Genomic DNA, 13,681 nt, shown 5'->3' with positions numbered 1-13,681 from the left:
AGCCTGAGTGGTTCTGAAAGTTACTTACTTTGAGTTTGAGTTCTGTTTTCTTTGTCGTTGGTAAATCGGTTAGTTTTTCACAGTGCAGGGTTATTATGTAGGGTTTTATTAAACAAGTTAAAATTGTCTTGCGGTTAGATATCGTACAAAGTATATTACTAACATTTTTTGGTAATCGACATGTTATATTTCGACACAGTGAAAAGAAAAATTAAATATTATTTAATTTTTCTTTTAACTTTTTTGAAGAAGTAGGAAGTACGGTATGCTCTGGTAAATTACAGGATTTATTCTTTCAAATCTTGCAGTTCAAGCAGCAAGTACATCCTATTTATTCTCTGACATATTGCAGAGTATATTATTTATATTTTTACAAAACAAGTTAGAAATGTAATAAGCTCACTTAGGTTTAGTACAGAGTATGTTATTTATATGAATTTTATTAAGCAAGACCCGTTTGTATTAATATATAAATTATTTATATAATAGTTTCCACTTCCCGACAAATTTTAATAGTAATGTTCCAGCGCTTTCAGATTATTAATCTATCCTCATGAACAATGATGTGTTATGCTTTATAATTATTTACTTTACATGTCATTAATTATACTAAATTAAATTTTATAAAAATGTAATTATAACAATCGATCGTCAAAAGGTAAAATAAAGTCAACATTATCCATCATGTCAGTATGAAGATCTCAATTGTTATGTTTATTAGTATGAAGCAGTATTACCGTCCTGAGAATTAAAATTATTGTTTAATATATGTTTGAATTATATTAATCAAACAAGTATTCAAAGTTTTATAAAATTCAATTTAGTATAATTAATGATATGTGACGTAAATAAAGTATAACACATCATTGTTCCTGAGGATGGATTAATAATCTTAAAGCGCTGGAACATTACTATTAAAGATTGTCGGTAAGTGGTAACTGTTATATAAATAATTTATATATTATTTATGATTTTACTGAACGAGAGAAAATGTTATATTGCTCTCACATAGTACAGGGTGTAATAACTACTTTTATTGATGAGGCAGCAAATGCTATATACTTTGACACAGTTACGGATGCATTATCAAGCTTCTTGTTGATTTAGCAGCATATCTTGTAAGCTATCGTATTGCATGCTGTATTTAATTTTTTGTCGAGCAAGTAGGATTTGGGCAAGGAATTGAGCAAGTAGTAATACATTCAGGATGTATTATTTATTTTTGCTGAAAAATTAGAAAATTTAATATGCTATGACATAGTTTAATGATGTGTTATTCAGGTTTTTTGAGCGCTTAGGGAATATGATATGCTCTGATAAAGTACAGGGTATGTTATTTGTTTGTACTGAACAAGTTAGAAATTAAATATGTTGTGACAGTGGACAGCACATTGAAGGTGCTCCCAAAACAGCGCTACAGGAGCACCCCATTTATTATTAGTTGATGGTGATGATAAGTCTAGCTTGCAACAAGGTACCTTACAACTCCAACCTCACAGGCAATCTCCACGGGAAGCTCATTATTGTTAAACAAAATTTCTTAAATTTATTTAATATTATTTTATATAATGTAAGTTTAATTTTATTATTTTTGTAATATTATTCATTCGATTGAATAAAATCATTTAGTTCAAAATCAACCCACACAGTAATAAAGACTCACAGTTCATTAATTCAATTCATGAAAGTTTTTGCTTCAACCAGCAAAGCTCCACTACTATATGTAGTGGAGCTACATATAGCTCCAAATACATATAATAATAATAATAATATCAATTATTATCAAAAAACAAAAATTATTAATTACAAATAATAATAGTAAATTAATAAAAATTACCCGCTTTTAATATTTTAAAAACCATCGTGTCCCTTCGACGTTGTACGCTTGGAAATACAAAAAATTTGTAAATGTTTAATCTAGAACATTTATAACACAATATTCGTATAGATAATCTAGTATTAAAATAGGTCTTTCCTTTAGTTCTACAGTCTTAACATTTTTTGCTTTGCCTCTGCGCGTACGTGTGTATGTATTGAGACATAATGGCGCACAATTAGAGCACATATACAAAAAACCAAGAGGGTTAAAGAAGTGAACAGATTTGTTAGTAACTCATCATAAATCGTTTCTTCTCGCTCAATCACTCTTCCTTTCTCTCTACACAGATATATATACACACACACACATACATACATATATATTAAAACGTATTACACGTGTACAAGAGATAGGGAATTTCAATCCGTCTTTTTTTTAAAAGATAATTTTTTTGGACAGCTGTCATTATGTCTACAAATAAGAGATGATTTATTATTGCATTTATGTCGAATGCTTTGTCTTAGATCAGTTCGGTTTTACTTCTTTTTTTAACGGGTTTTTTTATTACACTAGTTTGCAGCTGTTTTATATCTTTGCTAATGTACTTAAACCGGTCGTATTCTTTGTAATAAATATTATTTATACCATTTCTATCTAAAATTTTCCTTCAAAGATATTTTCACTCCCATTTGAATTATTAAAAAAAAAACTACGTAATCATTTCTTTATTTTTTTTCTCTAAAATATATATATTTTTTCAACTTTATATTGATTTAGCTATTTGTCAATGCAAAAAATGCAAATACAGTATTATTATTATTATTTGATGGAACAGAACAAGTACTTAAGATAGTGGAGAAATTACCTATTATATCATCGATTGAACCGATTACAGATATTTAGTGAAGTGAATAAACTATACTTTTTACTTTAAAATAAATACTGGTCAAGTAAAGTAAACCCTTGAGACTAAGTGAATAACCTTTTACTTATAAGTAAACGCTTTTGTAACATTCGTAGTTGTCCAAGTATTTACCAGTAGTTTTCCCATTTTGCTTTTACTTATCCAGTATTCTCTTTACTTATCAAGTAAACACTTATATGATTAATATCCTGTACATCATCATGTTCAGACACGTTTGTCAATACATCAAACGTTTCATTTGTTTTAATCTTTTCCCGTCACAATGATCCGCGAAAATATGTTGGTATCTGATTAATTGGAGAATTACTTTGCGCATTTCTAACGCGTTTTTTATTAGCGAATTTTTTGTTTTCTGTTATGAAACATAGTTTGCTGATTTTAAAAATAATACTTTCAAGCAAATCGGTTGAAAATTGGGCAAAATATGATGAAAAACCCGTGTCATAAATCACAGATTAGTAACATATGTTAGTATAAGTGAACGTAGATTCAGAAAACTACGTTTTATAAAAATTCCCACCACTCAAAAGGCTATTCATATTGACAAAAATCCATTTTTACTGTAAACTCTTATTCATTACGAATCTTTATGTGTTACATGTTTACCGATATCATTTGTCAGAAAAGATATTTATAGACCTCAAATAAAGTGACGTATTTATTTCTAAGTGCGTGCAATCCACAGCACCTATTACGCTCGGCATTTTAAAGCGAGAACTCCATTTTCTCTTGGCTTCATTTAACTCATGAGCATTCTGTGGGAAGTGAATCCACTCAGATGCCTTTTCGTTTATTTTATTCAGAACGTAATCGAAAGTTTTGCATACTGTAGAACGGTGAATCCCGAAGTCATCACCGACACCGTTTTGAAATCCAGGGTCTGATAAGTACCGCAAAACTTCCATCTTCTGTTGCGATGACAGAGCACCTCCTCGCTTTTCATTACTTTCTTCCAAAAAAGCGTTCGTCAAAAATTCAACTGATTCTTTTGTAAAACGAATTAGTTCTTCATATCTTCTTGGACTCAATATTCGCCTTTCTTTGTAAGTTTTTGGTTGACGAATGTTGACAAAGGCAGCCATACCAAGTATAAAAAATTAAATGAAAGTTTGATTTTTTTTTGTCTTCAGTCATTTGACTGGTTTGATGCAGCTCTCCAAGATTCCCTATCTAAAAAGTTAATCTAGAAAGTTTGATAAGATTACTAAATAGCTACCTTGAAATTCTACCGGTAAATACTTGAATACTCTTCCGAACTTAGGATTTTATTCACTCGTTTTAAGTAAAGTCTGACCGGAATCAGTAATTGCGTATAGTTACAAGTAAACGCTTGATAAGTAAAGGTTATTCACTTCCCTATTTTACAAGTAAAGAGAATACTTGTCAAGTATTTGGTTTACCGTTGTTTATTCACAGAACTGCAAGTAAACACTTACATCTCCTTATAACATATACGTACGATGGGTAAAGTTAGTTTAAAATATAATCAAAAGAATGATAGTTTGTTTTCAGATGAAGCAAAAAAAAAACAAATCAAAAACGCGTAGTTGTTAGCCATAAATTATTTACGATGACCTAATGTGTCAAAATGTATTTTTTTAATATTAAATAAAAGAAAACCTTTTATTTCATTTATTAATTTATAACATATCCGTGTGGATTTATATCTTAAATTCTTATTACAAAGAAATTACGCAACGTCAATGTATTTTTCGTAATAACGGTCATAAATATAAGGGGAAAGTAAACATTCAGAAAAAATTATTAAATCTATCGAATGAGATTACGTGTGTGTTGCGCGCGCGCGATATTTGTAAAGAATTAAGTTTTATGTAAAGAAATTAAATAATAGTTCGTTGTTAAAGTAATTAACTTAAAAATATTTTTTCAGTCCATACGTGCGTAAACCTTTAGAATTTTTTTTATCGCAATTTAAATCGAATTCAAATAGGCCATTTCTTTCTAGCTTTAGTTTGTTCCATTTTTCAATAATATACAAACATATATATATATTTATTAGCCGCCGGAATATGCTAAAATGTTTTCCATTCTTCACTACCATCCACCATTCACAAGCTTTCGATTTTTGTATTTATTATCGACTGAGAAAAAAACCAGCAAAAAATCTCAATTTTTTTCTTCGGTTGTAGAACAATTTACCCTACACTTGACACGCTTATTTCATGCAGTTTGAAAATTTAGCGTATTAGTCTTCGAACAGTCGTGGTAGGCAGGCTATCGATTAGTTTCTATTGCGTATTTCCGTAAACGCATTAGATGTAGTTAATATGCCAAGGTAGATCTAGAAACTGTAAGAAGAACTCTGACATGAAAAGATTAGCGCAGAAACAAAAGCGTGTAGAAGAGCGTAAAACTAATAATATTTGATAAAATCAAATTATTTGTTATACTTCTTTCTGTATCAGATTTGACGGAAAAATTTTGACGATTATTCAGTAGAATAATCATTTTTATAGATTTGCTAGAGGGGCAGGGGGCGATCGTGTTGAAGCTTATTTTACTGTATTAATATGAGTACAAATTAATCGGGGTTAATTATTTAGTTGTTTCGAAGACCATGAAAATAATAAAAAAAATTTTTAATTAATTCAGTCTAAAATTAAATTACTTTAAATCGAATTATTTAATAATAGTAACAAAAAAATTCTATTAATATTTAATTTATTTGCAAGCGGGCATATAAAGGATTGTCTTCACCCGTAAAAAGTAATTTCAAATGCGGATACTATACGACAAAGAAATTAAAGCCGAGTATGACCTCAGATTCGTCCTAATTACATAATATATCGAGGGAATCGTCCGTATAGTTTGATTTTGTGGTTTTAACCTAAAATATTTTGTCGATCAAGAATAATAGTTTTCTAGAAGCCTCCTTTTTGCGGTTACAATTTTTCATTCCTGTGCGTCTAATAGATGAGAAAATTTGCGACTTTGGTGTATCTTTTTTACCTGAACATGCACTCCACGAAAAACTTTTATTAACATAATAAAATCCCACCGATCGTAAAAATCATTCTTACTCTTTTAAAACGTTTTTGTCCGTATGTTTTTTAGGTTATAATTTTCTTAATCGGAATTTTTGGGGAATTCATTAGTTATATTAATTTTATTTATATTTTAAATATTTACTTTTTAAAAACGTAAATATCCTTCGGTTATTACAGCTAGTTAATTAAATTAAACTCCTTGAACCGTGATTTTTATTTCAACATAAACAAACTACGTATTTTCTACTTACGTTAAAAGTAATTTTATTTACGTCTAAGTTAGGAGTTTTTTGAAGTTTGAATTATTTTTGCTCCGAAATAAATTTATTGTTTTAAATAGCGCGGGCTTTGTGATATACCGGGGCGATTAACGATTCTAGGTTTCGTAAGTGGGGTTTTTCTCTTTTATATATGCTTTTTTTGTACATCATTCGTTTAAAATATTTATAAGAGTCTCATTTTGACTGTTTTCTCCGGTATTGAAGTATTTTTTTGTGGAAAGTTAAAAGGCAAATTGTTTAAAAGCTATAAGAAATATTTTCTGACTTCCTTAAAGTTTAGTAGAAGTTAACCGACTACCTTGAGCGATATTCTTTTTATTTTAATCGGAACACTCGCTTCACTTTTACGTTTCTTGAGAACGGTCTATACGGACATTTTTATTTTTAATACTGCTTATATTACAGATAAAAATATTTTTTTTTTTTTTTTTAAATTGATGAACGCTTATAAAAAACTAATAAATAATCTCCGCCAAATAACAATTTGAAAAAGTTTCTGAATCAACCGAATTTCACAAAGTCGAAATTTAAAGAATTTATGAATAGTATTATTTTTTATTTTGGCCTTTTTTAAAAAAAAAACCTTTCTTGAAAGAAAAAACTGATTGAATGTGTTATCGCTCTCTTGTCTCGTTTAATATTGCTATATACTCCGATAACTTCTTTTATTTTATTTTTTGTCATCACTTCGATTGACTGGTGTGATGTTACTCTTCGCCTTTTTTTGGACCTTCATGTATGTATTTTCTAAATTCTACATTCTTAATGAACTGTTTTATATATATATATATTTATCTTCGTATTACTTTTTTGCCTTCTACCTAACCCTATAATATTAAACCAAATCGGTTAAAACAAAATACGTATAAGTTCACCGACCGAGTCGTTTATAAGATACTGCCACAAAAATCCCTCTTCTGCCTCCGTTTGGTTTGGACCTCTTCGACCCGTCAAATTTTCGAACTATTTTCATAAAAAATGGTATCGTTGATTTTCAAAGCTTTTCGTCCAGCGACCGCATCGAGAATCAAACATTTTCTACCGGCCCCTAAATGTAAAAATAACAATTGTAATTGCGGTTTTTAAGATGCGCTATTAAAAGCGGCAATTGAACAGCATTCTCGGTCGTTAAAATCTCGCCATAAAAGTCAAAAGACCTCACGATTTTTCATTAAGCTAGATGAAAACCCGTTAATGCCCTTATTTATTCGTATCGATACGTTGCTTAGATCGGGGGACGTGTGGCATTTAAGACAAAAGTGGCCTTTTCTCATTAAAGCGGAATAATTTGTTTCAGAAAAGTTGTACAGACATAAAAGAAAAAGAAATTGAAGCTAAATTGCAGTAATGTACCGACCGGGTTACTCGATTTGTTACTCCTTACCGGTATTTGTATAATACTTTATCGTCTGTCGCGGTTTGTCAGAGTTGATGTAACCTAAAATATAGCTGCCAAGTAATCAATTTATAAATAAGTCGATTCGGTCGGCGCCGAATGAAAACATCAAATAAAAAAACGATTCGTTTCTACAGTATTTATTGTTATTTACTTTTATTAGGCTATTAATTCAAATCGCAACAAGTGTTCAACGATCTGTGTATGACAGACCGCTTTTCTACTTCTTACGAACTAATATTTATGAACCAAAACGGTCTTAAAAGTAATCGAATCGTTTGGACTTATAAGTCTAAAACTTTTACGTAATGTAGACGACGGAAATGTTACTCGCAATATTTGTCTTCCTGAGAAGCGGATTGCAAAACTTTTATCCGTATTTAAAGTTAGGATTTGTTTGGTGCGGTTCGTAACTTTACGTAAGAATTCTGTTTCCACGAGGAGGTTTTAAAAGTTTATTTTGTTTTGTGTCCTTTTTATTTTTTTTATTAATGCGTGTCCAATTTGCTTTATACAGTAGAACGTAAAGCAGATACTGCAATTACTCTCAAATCGATATCTAAATAGGTTTACAAGCGATAATACTTATTTTTAACAACGATATCGCTAAGTTGGCGATCGTATAAAATTCCTGAAAAATGCTTTTCTAAGTGTTTTTGTAAAAAAATGTTAAGAAAATTTTATTCTGTTTTTCGATAAAAAGGTAAAAATTAATATTTTTATTTGCGATAATTTAATGTAATTAAATCCTTTTTACTCTCGGCTAGAATTACTATATCATCGGCAAATCGTAGCATCTTTATCTTTATGATAAATGTTTTTTCAGTGTATAAAAAATGTCCAAATACATTTAACTACATGTATGCTCAAGTGTGTGTAGGGCTTGTTACAATAAGTTTGAAGGGGAAGTGATTGACGTAGAGAAGGAAGAAAGGAGGAGAAGTACTTTGTATTAATATTGACCGGAACTGCTACTTACCGAATCAAATCATAATGTTGAGTACAATAGTTCCATCGTTAAAACCGGCACAGTTACCTTATAACTGTTGTTCGATTCCCGGCAAGTTCTGACATTTATTTCATATATCCTTTTATGTATTTCTTCTTCATCTTTAAATATGTAGTTTCTGAGAAGGTTTTAATACTGCAATAAAAGTAATATAAACATATTTTTCACTTGTATTCCAGTTCATGCGGCCAAAAGTACCTTTTGTGTTTTTAGTACGTAAACCCAAGAAACCTTTCAATTTTGTGCTATCTCTCTCTGTCAGTGGGTGTGTGTGAAAATATGTTTAAAGGAATTTTAAAAAAAGGAAAAAATAGTTTTTTTTTCAAGGTCGCTTATTATTTTAACGGGTTTAATTCCACAGTCATTTCTAAATAAGTAACAAAGAAAACGGTTTGTCAAGAGGGATAGAGATGCAAATAATGTTTGATGTTACAATCGTGACAACGTCGGTATATAAGATTATTTATGTATTAATAAAATTTGTCAAAATTCAACCTTACCGACAATTCGTCTGTGCTTTTTCATGTACTTTCTGTCGTTCGACCATCATCAGGAAAAATTCTACTTCAATTTAAAAGTATTAAAATCAAAATTACACAATATGTAATTTTGATTTACACATGAGAAAAGTCAAATTTTCTGTTGTTTTAAGTTTGTTATTTTTGAATATTTTACTTATGTTAGATAAGGCGTGCAAGGTGATTTTTATTTGTTGTGGCCATACAATTTACACATGCACAGGGACATGAGGAAGTGATCTGTGTATTTGTTACAATAATTTGATAAATTCATTTTGTTATGTGTGATAAATCAATTTATTATATTTGTCAACTTCTTGATGTCCTTGGAAGGTCAGAAGAGTTTCTGAAAGTGTTATGATGAAAGTGTCCATTCAGTGTAAATTTGTCTTGGTTTGCCATTAAAATTGTTTTGTTTGGAACTACCATATTTAAAGTTATCAACTGTTTAAAATTTATCTCCTTCAAGAAAAACAATGAAAAATTTGTTGTTCTTTCAACGGATTATCTAATAAAAATAAATCTGTGGTGACTGAGCTCTTTTATAATCTAAATTCGTATGAAAAATTATGTTAGGATCTCTTTTTTTTTAGTTATTCTCACTTACCCTCCTTTGTTACTCTTTTTACTCAACTCATGTCAAAAATTTTAGATTTCCTAACTCTTCATATTTAAGTAATAACATTGGGGAATAAAAAGTAATTTTTTTTTCCCTAGGAAGAAAAATATGTATTTCTAATAGTATTTTTTCTATTGAATTTAAATCTGATATCGGTTTTTTCCCATTACACAAGGTTTCTGAGAGACAGGCATCTATAATTTCAAACATTTTAATACTTTTTGAATACTTTTAATACTTTTTCTTAATTACACAATATTCAAATATTTGACTTATCTAGAAAGTAAGAAATGATGATTTTCTGCTATATTTTGATTGTGCAGCATTCCTCTTGATGGTCCAACAATAATCGGCCAGCATATTAGGATTCCATTTTCCTTGATACATCTTTTCCATAGCTGAAATCTGATGAAAGTGTACCTCATTCTCATTGCTCACTGTGCCAAGATTTTCTGGGAAGAAATCTAGGTGTAAGTGCAGGAAGTGTGCCTTTACGAACATATTATAACCCAAATTTTTAAAAGATCATTGACAGTATCACGGTAATTTTCCTCCTTTCGATTTCCCAAAAAACTCTTGAGTAACATTTTTGAATGTTTGCCAATCTGTTTTCTCTGGTGGATTCAATATTTCCTCAAACTTTTCATCATGCATTAGTGGTCATATTTGTGGACCCACAAATATTCCTCCTTTAATTTTTTACATCACTAATTTTAGGAAACTTCTGTTATACGTACATGAAACCACGAGTATTGTCCATGTCCTTGACAAAATTCTTCATTAATCTTAGTTTGATGGGTAACGTAGGTAGATGCACATTTTTAAGATTACACAATGGGTCATGTTTCACATCTTTCTGTTCAAGAATGAGTGATTCGCGTTTAGGCCACTTTTTTTCTAAGGAAATGGTTTTGTCTGTCCCTACTATCCCATTTACACAAAAAAACAGCAGTACTTTGTGTAACTGAGCTGCAAACCAAGAATAAGTGCAATTACCTTCAAATCACCACAAATATTCCATTCATACACTGAATATTGAAGCTTTTCCAATATAAATTTAAAGTTTTCATATGTTTCTTTCATACTAGCAGAGTTAGCCGCAGATACTATGGGAATTTGTTGCCATTATGCAGAAACAACTTTTAAACTAACTCTAGAGTATTCGGTGAATAAGTGCCATTCTGTTTGTTTATGTTCATTACAAAGTGTCTCCATAAGAAAAGAAATGTCATTATAAAACACTAAGCCATTTTCTTCAGAAAAATAGTCTTTAAATTCAGAATAACGATTACGATAAGTACATATCTTTGTATTCTTTTGAAGAAGATAACGTCCTTTTAGCTGGGAAGCAAGCATTTCAGACTGTTTTTTTGGATAATTTTAAATCTCGTATGAGATCGTTAAGATTCTCTTGAGTCAGCAAATGAGGCTCAGATGAACTGCTTTGTTCAAAAATTGTATCACCAGAATCTGCTTTTTTTCTTCCTTACTTCCATCAGACTTTGAGCTCACTTCATCTAATGTCACATGCTCTGGAGGCTTTAGTATGGGCAATTCTTTCCAGTGTGGAACTGGTCTTATTGCAGATTGCAAGTTAGGATACACCACTGTATGTTTTGATTTTGACGTAATCCCTTTAATATTTATTAAGCAGAAATAACAGTCCGAAGTGTGATCTTTGGGTTCTCTCCAAATCATAGGGATAGTAAATGGCATGTGGTGTGTGCCATTTTTCCATGCAGCGAGAAGCCTAGAACACGATAAATAATAGATATGTGTGGCCCAGGCCCTTGTTTGGTCCCCGATTTTACACCCAAAACAAAGTTCACAACACTTTTTTACTATTGGAGTAAGGTTTCACCTTACTGTCCCTTCACCACATACATAACAAAAATTGGTAGGATGATTTAAACAAACTTAAGCATTTTGTAACTAACATCTAATTAAAAGAAATAAAGTTGTAAATACGTAATACACAATAATTCAGATACATAAAAGACTCACAATGATGTGTTTACTGGTTCACTACTATCTCACAACTGGCATCGTTCTGATGAATATGTACTACAATAGATCACGTATGTACATCTGAACCTACACAACAGTAGCAACACTAATCTTTGAGTTAGCTCATTTGGTCCCATCATATTTACAATGTTCTAGGAGCTTTTACTTGACAATAGACAAATGGACGAAAAAATGGTTTAAAATATTTAAAAAAAATTAAAATAACAAAAATCTGTAAGCGATGGAGAAATTCCGACTACATATTTGAAAACAGTTTAAAAAACCATTTTAAGTACACCTACTGGTACTCGTGAGACAAGAATCTTGTTGGCCCCAATTGGTGGGAGGCATCCCTTCATTGGATGCCTTACCTTCATAAGAACAACTATATGTTAAAACATTATTTTCTACACTATAGTGAAAGGTCATTTATATGCATCTTTAAAAGTTAAAGCTCTTTATAATATTTACTCTAGACTGCAGTGTATTTTATTTTTCGTTTTGAAATAATTTCATTTTTTGACAACTTTTTCATTTCAGGTCCACATACTATTGATATTCTATATGATGGTCTTCCGATTCCTGGTTCACCATTTGTTGTAAATGTAAGAAGAGGATGTGTCCCCCAGCAAGTGCTGGGGGTGTCACATCCTCTTCTCATTTTTTAACTTCTTGTATTTATCTGTACTAATACTTAACTTTTACTATTTCTTACCTTTATGAATAAATTTTACTTTTTATAAATTTTTGACTTCTTAATATTTAATAAAACTGTTACAGTTTAATTTTAGTTGTATTTTTTATAATTTTAATTGTATGAATTATATTTTTTACTTTGTTTTAAGATTGCATTTATGTTTATTTGACTTTAATTATATAAAATAAGTATACAATTTAGCTTATAACAAGATTAACAAAACAAAACAAACAGAAATTTGTGGTTCGTTTACACTGTGCAATTAGATCAACCATTGAACTATTACATTAGAAGTAACTGAAAGAAATAATTTTTTTTTGATAATATGTAAATTAATTTTATTATGTACTTCATTTTTATTTAAGATATTGACTTATAAAAGGATGTGGATCCAATAACACTTCAGCAATTGGTTTATTGAGCTGAAATTGGGCCTTCCCTGAGAAATTGTTGTTAATTTAACTTCATTTAACAAAGTACGTTAGTTATCGATATCTTTTTTAAAGTAGCTATACGTTTTTTACTGGATCTTGTAGCATTACAGAACAGTCATAGTTGGTGATAATGTTGACTACTCTTTGAACAATTTAAACTGATTGCAATAGATACAGCATCATTATGGTCATCTTTTTTTAAATTGCTTATTTACATCAATTTTTTTTAATCACAGTATACAATTTAAAAGATGATAGCATGCATATCCGTGCATACTTTATCATTTCAGTTGTAAAATCTTCATCATAAAAACATTCTTCAACCAGATTGTATGCAAGTTTGTTCTTGTATGTAACATGTTCTTCAACCATGTTCTAAAAATTGTTTTTATGATAAAAAATACAAACATTTTAATTGATTTTGAAATATTTTAATGATTTTATTACTAGTATTTATTTACTTATTTAATTATATCAATTTTAATATTTACTGTTAAAAACTGCTTACATATTTTTAAGTTAATCCAAAAATATTAAATACACCCATATTGTGAGTGAATAACTCCCATTTAGTGAGCTGTATAAACTGCATCAAATAATGCAGTTTAATTAAAATATTGTATTTGAAAGGTGAAATGTTCAGACATTATTAAATAAAACTCCTTAATTCCAGACAAATGTATTAGTTTATTGTAGTTTTAGATCATTTTTCCATGAATTGTATAGCAAAAAGACAGTTAACAAAAATTCTGTGTAAAAGTAAAAAAATATTGATTAAGCTTGTATATCTTTATAATCATTTAAGAATTCTCAACTTTTCATTCAAGGAAAGATTTTTAAAGTGTGTTACTTTAATGATTTTTAGTATTTGGTAGTATTAAATTACAGTTTAAAACAATATTTCTATTAGAATTATTAGTATTAACTTTTGTCATAATAATTAATAGAACATATCTCTGGTATTATTT

At 29.7% G+C, this 13,681-nt stretch overlaps 1 protein-coding gene across 13 annotated transcripts in view; it reads left to right on the top strand.

The window, feature by feature from the left end:
- LOC142332600 (AP-3 complex subunit delta-like) overlaps positions 1–13,681 on the top strand; it is a 90,948-nt gene that overhangs the window by 43,795 nt on the left and 33,472 nt on the right. The window contains exon 5 of one of the 13 annotated variants that reach the window (XM_075379132.1): positions 12,123–12,326. The exons of the other annotated variants lie outside the window; for them this stretch is intronic. Coding sequence (XP_075235247.1) covers positions 12,123–12,250 — 128 coding nt within the window. The 3' untranslated portion in view covers positions 12,251–12,326. Of the gene's footprint in view, positions 1–12,122; positions 12,327–13,681 lie in introns of those variants that run through there. 13 annotated transcript variants of the gene reach the window in all.

Source organism: Lycorma delicatula, chromosome 11, assembly GCF_047948215.1.
Source record: "Lycorma delicatula isolate Av1 chromosome 11, ASM4794821v1, whole genome shotgun sequence".
Classification (NCBI taxonomy): domain Eukaryota; kingdom Metazoa; phylum Arthropoda; class Insecta; order Hemiptera; family Fulgoridae; genus Lycorma; species Lycorma delicatula.
Note: the sequence above shows the minus strand (reverse complement) of the source record. Positions and strands in the feature narration are given on the sequence as shown.